The following is a 13,070-nucleotide window of genomic DNA, read 5'->3' on the forward strand; positions in this document are numbered from 1 at the left end:
TAATGAGTTAGGATTGGAAGAGGCCTCTTCAGGGCTTTTAGAGATGCTGTCACATGATAGGGAGTGGTTGTAAACAGAAGACCGGCCGGGTAACAGGAGCCCTGGGAAGCGGGGCAAGGCCAGATTCCTCATGGAATGCAAGGACTTGGGAGGAGAGAGAGGGTCTGTCCACAGCTCTGGGGCAGCTCCTTGCAGTAGGACCAGAGGGAAGTGGGGCCGGCGACACCACTTGCAGGGCCCCGTGTGAAATGAAAATCTGGCCTTTTGTTCAAAAACTATGAAGAATTTCAAGAGGGTGACAGCAGAGCATTAGGCCGAGCTGGGGGACCCTTGTAAGCATGGGTCACATGCCCAGAAAGTCGCCCTGAAGTGGGGTCTAGGGAAAGTGAGCAAGAGATGAGGCCACAGGAAGGGCAGCCCCTGGGGTCTTCTTTGGGCCTAGTGGTCTCCTGATCAGAACCAAGAGACCCTGTAAACAGGGAGGTGAATAATTCTGAGGGCACAGCCTGGGGCCACAGAGCGTTTCCTAGACAGGCTGCCCTGCTGAGGCGTTCGTAGCCTTCCCGAGGAACCAGTCCCCCTCGCCAACCAGCATCCTCAGGGAGGCCAGGTCTTGCCTTGTTTGGAGGAGGAAGGGCATTTAAATTTCCTTTCTGTGTTGGGGGAGCTCTCAAAATGCTGGGAAAAGATGTCATGCTTGGAGACCATCTGGGGAAAAGGCCTCTGGAGCTGTTCCTTTAATTTACGGAACTGACAACCGAGGATTGGGCCTTTGGCAAGTACAAAGGGTGATGGCCCAGAAAAGAATCAAAGTATTAATAACGGACTCGGTTGGCACTGTCCGCCAGTCCCCAGCCCTGGGGTTCATGTGGCTGGGAAGCCTGATCTCTGTTTCAGCAGTGGGATCAAAACCAGCTTTCAGGGCAACATAAGCCAGACATAATTTTTAGCACAGACGTAACTTTCTAGTTCCTTTTTCCTACCCCTCATTTTTCAGTTGCCTTTAAAGAGGCCGCAGAGAGCTGAAAAACAAATCCAAGTTTAAAGAGACAAGTGCAAAAATGCAAACTGGGCAAGGGGACAGAGCCGCCAGCTGGACAAAATGTGCCTGGAAAACAGCATCCTCTGCTTGGCAGGTGCCAGGGATTTATGGGTGAGTTTTGCAGACGTTTCATCGCATTATGAGCCAGCTCAGGAGACCCTCATAAAACTCTGCTTATATGAAAGAACAAACGACCTGATAAAAGTCAGCTGCTGCCTATAAACGCGCTGTGGGGATTGCAATTGAGTAGTGGATTTATGAGCCTGGGTTCTCTGTGCAAATTAAGAACTACTGCGCACGTCTGAATCGGGAAGATGTTGCTCCCTGCTCACATGGCGGCGAACAGGCCTGGCTGACCCCGTCCCCCGCCACTCACTCCCTTAGAGACCAGAGGAAAGATTCTTGCTGAATTTAAATTGCTGGAAACCTACTCTTATGTTCCCTTTTCTTGCCTTTTACAAAAGCCCAGAGAAAGGATCCAACTCTCTCCATCCACTGTATCACCAGCACATCTTTACGACAGCACATCTCACATGGGCTGACGTATCTGCCGGACCTACCAACTGTGTACTTCCCCCTTATTCATCTTTGTATCACTAGCAATTTGTTCTGTGCTGGGCACACAGGGAGGCCTCCGAATGAATGAATGTGGACGTGGCAGACTATAAGGTGCCGTGACCCCACTCCAAACAGCACAGAGGGGTTAGAGGAACAGAGCCGAGGTGCCTGTTGGAACTGAGGACCAGCTCGGTGTGGGAAGCAAGAAAAAGGAAGAAGAGGTGCAATGAGGAAGTTATTAAGGTGGTTTCTTCTCCAGCGAAGCATGATCTTTGTGGCTATCCTACCCAGCTCACACTCTGTGCTGCTTTTTCTCAGCATTAAGGCTATTTCTTTGAGAACGACCCTGCAAGAGAATGAGGGGGTACTTAGGAAGGACGCAGTTACCTTGCCCCTGCCCACACACACTGGATCAGAATCTCTGGAGCTAGGACCCTCATGTGCTGTACCAGGTACCAGTCTCAGAAACAGTGACTTTCCTTTGCACTCAGTGGAAACCAAGAAGGAGCCTTCCAGGAATGACTGGGAGGAGGGAGAGTGCCTGGAAGGACTGGCTTTCTCCTCCCAGCCCCTGGCATAAAGGGCACAAGTGTAAGACTCTGGCAGACAGCCCCAGGACACACTCCAGCCCTGCTGGCTAAGGGATCAGAAGGGAGGGTACCTGGCAAGGTTGTAGCGCCCTGAGCCTTGGATGACTCGTGTGCCCCTGCCAAGCCAGATGCGGCAGCGCGGTACTCACTGCTGCGTTTGGAGGACTCCCATCCCAGGCACAGCTGGGTGTTTGGGAAACCAACTCCTGTCACAGCTGAGGAGGTGTGAGGGATGCTTCTGCCTTCATGGCACAGAGGAAACAGGGGTGTAAGGGAAAGACCTCTCCAACCAGAACCAAGAAAACCCTGGTACAAATCCTGGCAATGCCATTCATAAGCTGTGGCCAGTTAGAAAACTCACTGTCTCTCAAAGCATCCTTATTTCACCACTTGTTAAGGGCTGAGGAGCATGTTAACGGGCACAGCCCAGAGCTACGCACTCAGTAGGTGACGAATCAATCTCAAGTGAATTTCAGCCCCTTCAATGTTTATAAACTTACCAAAAGCCCTCCCACATCTCCTCCACTGAAGCTTTACAACTCTGTAAGGACATACATCATTATCTCATTGTACAAACAAAGAAGCTGAAACTTAGAGGACGGAAAACGACTTGCCCAAGATTACCTATCTAGTAAGAGGCTGACCTGAGACTTGGACCCAGATCTGGATCACCTGAATTCAGCAAATTTTCCCCAGAGTTGGTTATCAACACACTAGCTCCCTCCCCGCATCCCTGAATCTGCTCTTCCAAGTGTGCGCTCTCCCTGCCTTCTCACAGGGAGAAGGACTTACACACAACCCAATTTCTGAACAAGCTGGAGATGGTACCCGGCACCCATCATCCTGATTAAAGTCAGAAAGACCACACAGCCTGGACTCTACCTAGGCAGGGAGAAGTCCTTTCTTTCAGAGCCTAGGATCCCACTGGCTTTGAAAGCCCCCTACTCTGCCTGAGAAAAGAATCCTGAGGTCCATCCTAAACATGGATGGGGGGGAGTTTCCTGGTGGCGCAGTGGTTAAGAATCCACCTGTCAATGCAGGGGGACCCAGGTTTTATCCCTGATTCGGGAAGATCCCACATGCCACAGAGCCACTGAGCCCATGTGCTGCAACTACTGAAGCCCGACAGCCTAGAACCCATGCTCCGAAACAACAGAAGCCACAGCAGTGAGAAGCCTGTGCACCACAACAAAGAGTAGCCCCCGCTCGCTGCAACTAGAGAGAGCCTATGCAGCAACGAAGACACAACACAGCCAAATAAATAAATGTTTTTTTAAAAAATTAATGTGGATAGAGACAGGAAAGAAAAAAATTCTTCAATCCATCCCAACAGATTGTCTCACCAACAGGAAAGAGGGTTCTGAGCACCAAGAGTCTATTTCCGCACCTGAGGGAAACAAAGAACTCACATTTGATATTTCAACCCATGAGCCAGTGGCATGCTTAAAGGACGACAGCCAGATTCCCACTACGATTCTCCCTAAATTAGTTTATAAATTTAATACAATTCCAGTAAAAAAAAAACAACAGAATTACTTTTTTATTGGTGGTGAGTGGGTGTGGTGGATTTAACTAATTGAAAATTCCAGGGGAAAAAACCACGAGCAGGGATGAGAGGAAGAGGGAGGGCTGCCAAAACATAACAAGTATTAGGACTCTGGAAACAACCTAAATGGCCATCAGTAAGGGGCTAAATAACGTTATACCCACACAACAGAAAATTACGCAACTGTTTTTAGAAAAAATAAAGGAAGCTCTTTATGTATTCATATAGAATGATCTCTAAGATACAGCAGGTGGAAAAAATGAGGTGTAAAACTGGGTACACAGCATGCTACTATTTGTATGAAGTTATGGAGAAAATACAAATATATTTGCTGGTTGCATTAGTCATCTACCACTGTGGAACAAACTATCCTAAAACTTAATGACTTAAACATTTATTACCTGTTTTCATGGGTCAGGAATCCAGGCCCAGCTGAGCTGGGTTGCCTTTGGCTTAGGTCCTCGTGAGGTTGTAGTCAAGCTGTTAGCTGGGGCTGTGGTCTCATCTGAAGGCTCGGGGAGAGGGTCTGCTCCCGAGCTCACTCGGGGTTGCTGGTGGGCATCAGGCTCTCACGTGAGCTCTCTACGGGGCTGCCTCACAGCCTTGCAGCTGACCTCCCCCAGGACAGTGAGAGACAGCACCCGCCATGGAAGCCAGTCTTTCCTCACAACCTAGCTCCAGAAATGACATCCCACACTTGTGCTGTCTTTCATTCATTAGGTTTCCATTCATTAGAAGCGAATCTGTAAGGCTGGCCCACACTGAAGGGGAGGATCATTGGGACCACTGGGGCTCTCTTGGAGGGTACCCACCCCTGCGCTCATGGAGGCAAAGAATATTTTTGGAAGGACACAATGGAAACATTTAACATTGGTTGCCTTCAGGGAGGCGGACTGAGTAACGGGGGAGGGAAACTTTTCACTGAAGATGCACTTGTGCCCTTTGAATTCTGTACACTGTGAATGTATAAGTTACTCAAAAAATAAACCAAATTAATTATAAATGTAAAAAGAATGATTAGAACGATAGCAATATAATAGCAGAAGAAAAGCTAAGGGACTTCCCTGGTGGTGCAGTAGTGAAGACTCTGCCTGCCAATGCAGGGAACATGGGTTTGATCTCTGCTCTGGGGAAGATCCCACATGCCACGAAGCAACTAAGCCTGCGTGCCACAACTACTGAGCCTGTGCTCTAGAGCCCATGAGCCACAACTACTGAGCCTGCATACCACAACTACTGAAGCCCTCGTGCCTAAAGCTCCACAACAAGAGAAGCCACCACAATGAGAAGCCCGCGCACCACAACGAAGAGTAGCCCCTGCTCGCCACAACTAGAGAAAGCCAGCGTGCCGCAACAAAGACCCAATGCAGCCAAAAATAAATAAATAAATAAATTTATTTTTTAAAAAAAAGCTAAGAAGGAAAATTATACTTAAATAACACATAGTTATTACTTAGCACCATAAACATACTTTATTCAGTCATGATTACTTGTTTCAATGAGGGAGATTTTAAAAGCTCTTTATTATACGCAAACACACAAACAAGCAACTCCCATTTGCAAAATACATACTCTTGAGCAAGGCTTTCACAAATTCATCCCAGTTCACCCTTACAGACCCACCTTCTGCCACTCTCCCATCCCCCTATGAACGCCAGTGCCCTGCTACACTCAACTGTGAACGCTTCTAGTTCTACGGTGTACAGGCCACAAGCAGTGTCCGCACACAGCAAACTTCCAGGAGGCATCCGCATCCATTCTTCCTCAGACACTGCCTCTGCTGAGGCTGTCCCTGTGTGCGGAGCGCCCTGCTCCCCTCTCTGAGCTTCAAGGCCCCACTCAGACGTCACGATCCCCATGAAGGAATCCCGCAGCAGTTAGCTGTCACCTCTATTTTCCCACGGAATTCTGTTTTGACCTCAAATACAACACTTTCACTATTGTGTTACAATTTAAATTTCTTCAACTTAAAGTCTGGTCCTTGGATCACTGACATCACATGGGACCTCGTTAGAAATGCAGAGTCCAGGGCCCCACCCGGTACCTACAGAATGGGAATCTAAATGTTAACAAGATCACAGTGATTTATATACACTTTCAAGCCTGAGAAACACTGGTTTAAATCTGTCCCTGGTTGAACTACAAATCTTTTTTGGGGGCTCTCCGTCACCTCTGTGCCCAGAGCACAACAAAAAACCTGATACCCAAATGTCTTAAGTTTTTATTTACAATGATTATATATGTGATAGAATAGATTTTTTTAAATTCCTGGAAGAATATACACCATGTTATTAAAAACAATCACGGGGGACTTCCCTGGTAGCACAGTGGTTAAGAACCCACCTGCCAATGCAGGGGACCTGGGTTCAGTTTCTGGACCAGGAAGAACCCACATGCCGAGAAGCAACTTAGGCCTAGGGCCTGTGCTCTGCAACAAGAGAAGCCATCACAATGAGAAGCCCAAGCACCACAAGGAAGAAGAGCCCCTGCTCACCGCCCTCACGCAGCAATGAAGACCCAATGCAGCTAAAAAATTACTTTAAAAAAACTATTTAAAAAAATCAAGACAATTACATACGTATCTGCCAGGTGGACAATGTGTATTTTTCTGTATTACTTTCTGTAATACTTCAATTTTTAACAGTCAGAATGTATTATCCTTACAGGTAGAAAAACATGAAGACTTAAAAATTACACACATGTAAAATATAATACATTCATAAAATGGTGTATAATGGTGTATAATTGTGTTGAGCTATATTCACAGATATGAAAAACTGGCCAAACTATATTAAGGTTGTTTTTTTTTTAAGATAATTTAAACAAGGGTATTTATCAATGACACCCTAATTATTCTGTTAAAATTTGTGAAGATGAACACTGAAAAAATACACATCAAAATATCTCTGGTGGAGCTTGTTTTATACTTTTCTGCATTTTAAACGTTTTCTACAATTTTTCTACTTTTTTTAAAAAGCATATATCCAGTTTTGTAATAAGAAAAAAGTCATTTTCATTTTGAAAAATATCTATATTCTTTATTAAGCCCCTTTACATCCAATGACCCAGATTTTTGCACCAGCCCAGGAAGGTGAGAGGTCTGGAAGTACCACAACCATTTCACTGATGAAGGCACTGGGCCTCAGAAACACAACCCTGAATGCCTGAGCTGGTGTTCTCCCATCCACTCAGCTACTCCAAGATCAGAGGACTATGGCAAGTCAGCTGTCAGCTTTGGTTAAAACAACAACAAAAAACCGTGTTATTTTAGGAGTCCCAATATCCCCAGTTACTCTCAGATACTAAGAGCAACCAGGGAACGCCTCCAAACACAAAGCATTCAGCGTAACTCATGCCACACCACCTCCCCCTGGTGGTAGGCTCTGGAAACTGAAATTGTTTGGATGATAAGGAACAAATGCAATTCAAAAACGGTAACTGTTTTCCACCAACATCACTCCTACTTCTTTACATTATCAAAGCCACTTTTTTTCACCAAGGGATCGGGTACTGAACAGGACCTGTATCAGCGAAGCTCAGAGCTCTGGATGATGCTGAGGGCGATGCCAACTCTCTACCCCTGTCCTCTCCTTTCTTACCACTTCTGTGGCTGCTGCTTCTGCCCCCAGTGTTCTTCTGCATCGCCTTTCCTGCACCTTCTCTGCCTCTGTCCACTCCCCTGAGCCTCAGGAAAGGGCAAGGTGTGACCACATACCCTCACCCATGACCTGGAATGAAGAAGCCCGAACATCATATACATCCAGCGCAATCCTCCCCAGAGCCAGTCCTCAGGCTCTAGGCACTGATGTCTCCAATAAAAAGTTGCAATACTGGCATTTCTTCAGAAATATCAGAGTGCAGCAATGTTGGTCTTCAACTGTGTCCCCCTAGTCTCCCGATAAACACACAGCTTCTTCATTCTTCCAGGAAGAAGGAAACATTCAGCAGGATATCTGGAACAGGAAGAGAGAGAACACGTGGCATACCACCTCTCCAGAAAACACAAACATCAGATTTGTAAAAGCTACAAAGGCACTGTGAAGGCATCTCCACATGCTTCCAAAGAGGCAAGACACAGAAAGAAAGGAGGGGCGGCGACATGAAGGACTAAATGAAAACCAGTACCTTGCACAAGGTCTGCGTGTTCGTCTTCTGAAATTCGGTCCCAGGCTTTGGGCAAAGCTTGGATATTTCCCAAGTCTCCCCACTGGACTGAGGACAGGAGGTACTTCCTCTTTAGGTACCTTCCTGGGAGTTAAGGAAGGTGCTCAAAAAGAAAATGAAATATGCTGACAGAAGGAAATACCCTGGCGAGAGCTCCCGGGAGTTACCAAAGTGAAAGCCCAGCTACTGTTACATTTAGGAGGTTGGCAGGACTTGCCTCTGCTACAGAGCCCCTTTTAACACACATGGCTCTGGGCTACAGAAACACTGCCCCTGCAATCTGGGATCTCATCGTGGTGAGAAAAAAAACCAGAAACTGAAAAGACTCTAAATGACAGGAAAGATAAAACTCAGTGGAAATTCAGAGGATGAATTCATCCCCTTTAGAGGACAGCAGGAAGACTCCAGCTGGCAAGAGGAGCTTAAGCCAAGGCACAGACATGGCGAAGCACGGAATGGATTCAGGGACAGGACATTTCCAGCAAGGCTGGCATGGAATGATGTGTAGAGTAGCAGGAAAGGCAGCTGAGAGGGCAGATGGAGCCAGAACACAGAGACCATCACGGGGTTCTCGTCCTCAGAGCACCTGAAGCTACTGATAACTCCTACACAAGCAAAAGGATCAGAACGAGACTTCCTGAAGACAGACCTGTGGAGTGTGGCCACTACTGGGGGTGGCTCAGAGGGAAAGAAGCCAGGGTCAGAGAAACCTGTCTAGAGACTGCATGTGACTAAGGGTCCAGGTGAGACACATGGTAGAGGCAGTGGGGAAAGAGAAAGAAACTACAAGAAGCACCAAGGAAACAGAATGGAAGGACTTGACAGCTGACTGCAAATATTCTTACAACAGCACCTGGCACATCATAAGTGCTCAATGAGGGGGGCGCCAGCTGCAGCAGGCGACACTGCTACTGTTGCAATTAAAAAACAGCGGGAAAGGGGAAATTCCTGCTTAAGTTTCCAGACTAAGTGATCAGACAGGGTTTGAAGCTACAACTTAAGGAAAAGGGAGCTGAACGTGAGGGCTGGACGGAGGATTTCAATTCTTCATTTCAGCTTGCAATTCCATGAGATTCCAGCTGGAGGCATCCGCAGGAAACTGAAAATCAAAACTAGAGGCAAGAATAAAGGTTGAGTTTGGGACTGATTCAAATGAAGATAGAAACTCCAGAGGGTAGATGGGACTATCAGGCAAGAATTGAGAGAAAAAGGTGAGGGAACTCCAACTAACTGGTCTTTCTGCTTCTACCCAAGTCTTTCCCCAGAACACAGCCAGGTGATACTGTTGAAAACATAGGTCTGATCAGGTTACTCCTCTATTCAAAACCTTCTATAGCTTTCCATCTCATTCAGAGTAAAAGCCAAAATCCTCTCAAATACCTTGGAGGCCCTAGCAGGCTTAGCCCTGCCTCTCAGACCACATCTCCTGTTAGACCACCCCCCTTTCACTCAGCTCGAGCCCCACTCGCTGCCTTGCTATTTCCTGAACATACTAGGCTCGCCGTCACCTCAGAGCCTTTGCACTTGCTGTTTCTTCTACCTGGAACAATCTTCCCCCAAATATCCCCATGGTACTCTCCCTCACCCTCTTCAGGTCTTTTCTCAAGTACCACTTTCTCAGTGAGGCCTGCCCTGACCACCCTATTTAAAACCACAAGCCCACCCTCACCCCTAGCTTTCCCCATTCCCTGCTTTATTTTTCTCCAAGGCACTTACCACTATCTGACATTCTATATATTTTCCTTTTTATAATGCCTATCTCCCAGCACCTAGAGCAATGCCTGGCAGGGAGCAGAAACTCAGTAAATGATTTGAGGAATGACTATACAAAGGAATGCAGGAAGAACCCAAGTTCAGGAACCAGAGAGAACTAACCTGTACTCTACACTTCTGTGCAATCTTGTGAAAACTGAAATTAAAAAGACTTCCTGGAACAGCTCTGGAACTACCTGAAATGTATGCAAAGGATACGAATTTCGATAATGTCTCTCAATATCCTGCAACCACTCCAACATTTCAGCCACAGAGGGGCTCGACGCTGACGCCCGCAAGACAGCATCGAGGTCAATCGTGTCTGCGTGCTGCTCATAGATCTGAAGCACGTGTTTCACGTGGCTGCTGACCACATCACGTACCTTGAGGAGGGCGGCTCTGGGGGAGAGAGTCACATTAGGTAACATCAGGAGAAAGGCCTAAGGCCGGGTTTCTCAACCTCAGCACCAAGCACATTTTGAACCAGATGATTCTTTGTGGTGGAGGCTGCCCTGTGCATTAGCGGATGGTCAGCAGAATCCCTGGCCTCTACTTACTAGGTGACAAGAGCAAACTATGTCCCCACCTTTCCCAAGCTGTGACAATCAATAATGTCTCCAGATATTTACTGCCACACGTCCCAGTGGGAAAAACGACCTGCAAATGAGATCCACTTGTCTAAGGAGATTGACACTGGTGCACTGGAGGCAGGGGTGGCTCAAGAATTAACAACTTGGACTTCCCTGTTGGCGCAGTGGTTAAGAATCCACCTGCTAATGCAGGGGACATGGGTTCAAGCCCTGGTCCAGGAAGATACCACATGCCACAGAGCAACTAAGCCCATGTGCCACAACTACTGATCCTGAGCTCTAGAGCCCGCAAGCCACAACCACTGAGCCCGAGTGCCACAATTACTGAAGCCCAAGCACTTAGAGCCCGTGCTCCGCAACAAAGAGCAGCGCCCCCTTGCCACAACTAGAGAAAGCCTGTGCGTAGCAACAAAGACCCAATACAGCCCAAAATTAATTAATTAATTAATTAATTCTTTAAAAAGAATTAAGAATTGACTTAAGGATGGAGAGGCTGAAGTTACATGGCTCTCAAAGCTGTGTGATGAACCCAGCTGTCAAAGAAAGTAAAGACCCAGCGGCCTTTCTGGGGCTGCCATAAAAGGAGAGCAAACGCTCACACACAGTCCAGTGTCAACGTACATGAAAGGAATAAGAGGAAACTCAAGCAACAAATCAGGACTGTTCTCGTGCTACTTCGTGCCCCATCCTAGTGAATTCTCGAACGGCTAAGATTTGGGCTCTTGGCACACCCAGACTACTGTGGATCTTAAGAAAGTTACTTATTTTCAATCACGAATAAAAACCGTCTCTTTGTTCACTGTGCATCCTACGTACCCAAAACATGGAGACTGGTAGAACAACAAACAATTGTCCAATGAATGAAAAGGATTGTTGTGAAGAGTAAACGCAATAATGCATGTTAAGCCCTTAGGGAAGTGCCTAGCTTATGGCAAATTTTGTTATTATTTCATTGGTGACTCAAAGGGGCCTAGCCACCAAGACGAAGGCTACAACTTCCCCAAAGGCAAGGCATTCCCTAGCCTAGAACTGCAGCTTTCAAAAATGTTTGACTGTGACTCACAATTTAAAAACAGACTTAAAATAACAGCCCAATACCCACAAGCAAGTGTGGAATCAAAGGAAATAAAAGTTCACTATCTTAGAATGCACCGTGACCTAATTGAATTGTCTATCTCTTTTGCTCAGTTTAGGAAATAAGCCGGCTTCGTTGTTGTATTCCTAGCACCTGTGTTTGGCACCCCACAGGTGCTTAATAAATGTTTTCTGTACAAATGAACACAAAGAAGGCCCCCAGCTTTGACAAGAACCTTCTTTTGTCCTGGTCAAGGAAAGGCCATATGTGCCCTGTCTGTTCTCTATCCTCAATTACCTGTAAGACAGGGGGTCTAACATTAGACATAATAAGAGCTTAGAGGTGCCACTCCTCGCACAGACACCAATGTACAGCACAGTCAAGTGATGGTTAAGAGCTCTGCCTTCGGTATCAGGCATACTTGGGTTAGAAACCCAGCTTTACAATCTACTGTGTAACCACAGGCAATCTGCTTGAGCCTGTTTCTTCACCTGAAAAACGGGATTAAGTGAGGTTAAGTCACATAGATGTTTAAAAGATTTTATGAGATCATGTATGTAAAACCCTTAGCTCTGGCACCTACTAAGTTTACAGGATAGCTTCTCACTGTTTTTTACCTAACAAAAACTACAGAAGAGGGCCAATAAGCTTTCTCCATTGCTTTTCTGTTCTGCTTTGATAACTTCTACTACGTCCACCCCTGTCACACCTAGCCTGACAAGGGAAGCACCAGAAAATGGCTTTTGGACAGGGGTCCCAATGCAACAAATGGAAAGGAGGTAAGGTTGACACATCCCCAAATACCATGCTCTCGAGTAAGGAGGGAAGCACCCTTCTGACTGAGCCCTGTTTTAAAATCTTTCTGCCACGAACGAGCGCCACTGAGCCTCTTACAGCTTCTCCTCTAGCTTGTCGAGGACGGTGTCACCAGCCGCCAGCTGCTTGCGCCTCAGCCGCTCCTGTAAGTCTGGGAAGGCCCGAAGTGCCTGCACATCCTCAAATCGCAGGTTCTGTGCGGCCTGCAGCTGCTCTGCCAGGTTGCTGAGGGAGGTCAGGAGGGGCGGGCAGTCCCTGAGAGCGCTCTGCCACAGGCCCTGCTGCTCCTCCACCACGGGAAAGCACTTCCTCAGGGCCTCCTGCACCGCAAGCAAAGGCTGGTCTTGAGTCATCTTCTGTTGGGAGAAAACGCAAAAAGAAAAACAAAAAAATAAAACAGCACTGGGTCCCAGGTCGACGGGTGAAGAACCAGGTCAAGGGTGGGGATTATTTCCGTCCTCAGGTGAGGTCCAGCTAAACAGGGTTTCCTCAGATACGGCCGTCTACTCCCCCCGACAGGAGTGTCCAGAGCGAGGCGTTGTCTCACCTTTACAGGGGCTCTCGGAAGGCGGGACCCTCGTTTCCCACTTCGGGAAGGGTTTCCTGACTCTCCCTAGGAGGAGGCTCGTCCGGGTTCGGGCAATTTCCTATTTTACACTGCTGGCTCCCCAGCCGACGCGTGCTTCGGGAGTCAGGAGTTTCTCTCCTCTCCTTGAGGCCGCGGGGTCGCTTTCTCTAAACCAAGGGGAAAACTTAAAGCTAAAGCAATCAAGGTTAAAGGCCTTCCAAGGCCCCCAGCACGCCTCCGTCGTCTCTCTGCGCATGCCCCAACGTGGCTACCGAGTCGCGAAAAACACACCGTCAGGTCGCAATGCCTTCTGGGTGCTGTAGTCCTACGTGTCGACTGGCTGCCCGATCGCGGAGCTTCCCTGTGATT

General features: G+C 47.4%; 1 protein-coding gene across 2 annotated transcripts; it reads right to left on the reverse strand.

The window, feature by feature from the left end:
- Nucleotides 1–5,174: 5,174 nt before the first annotated feature.
- Nucleotides 5,175–12,949, reverse strand: AIRIM (AFG2 interacting ribosome maturation factor). Of its 2 annotated transcripts, none has more exons than XM_057712837.1 (5): nt 12,681–12,949; nt 12,212–12,489; nt 9,872–10,051; nt 7,862–7,984; nt 5,175–7,689 (listed from the first exon to the last, which is right to left on the reverse strand). In XM_057712837.1, the coding sequence occupies exons 2-5, from the start codon at nt 12,484–12,486 to the stop codon at nt 7,587–7,589; spliced, it is 681 nt and encodes a 226-aa protein (XP_057568820.1). In that variant the 5' UTR covers nt 12,487–12,489; nt 12,681–12,949; the 3' UTR covers nt 5,175–7,586. The 2 variants fall into 2 exon arrangements, with proteins under 2 accessions (XP_057568820.1, XP_057568810.1); XM_057712827.1 differs by having other exon boundaries at nt 5,176–7,689; nt 7,862–7,980.
- Between the last annotated feature and the right edge of the window lie 121 nt (nt 12,950–13,070).

The sequence above is a fragment of the Hippopotamus amphibius genome, chromosome 1 (assembly GCF_030028045.1).
Source record: "Hippopotamus amphibius kiboko isolate mHipAmp2 chromosome 1, mHipAmp2.hap2, whole genome shotgun sequence".
Lineage (NCBI taxonomy): Eukaryota > Metazoa > Chordata > Mammalia > Artiodactyla > Hippopotamidae > Hippopotamus > Hippopotamus amphibius.

What these genes read in the sequence shown, in the direction of transcription:
- AIRIM (XM_057712837.1), bottom strand. Translation starts at nt 12,486, where the DNA reads ATGACTCAAGACCAGCCTTTGCTTGCGGTGCAGGAGGCCCTGAGGAAG. An exon ending in GAGAGACATTATCGAAATTC is followed by an intron (nt 7,985 to 9,871) that starts GTATCCTTTGCA and finishes CTTAACTCCCAG; the next exon opens with GAAGGTACCTAAAGAGGAAG. An exon ending in ACACGCAGACCTTGTGCAAG is followed by an intron (nt 7,690 to 7,861) that starts GTACTGGTTTTC and finishes TTCCTGTTCCAG; the next exon opens with ATATCCTGCTGAATGTTTCC.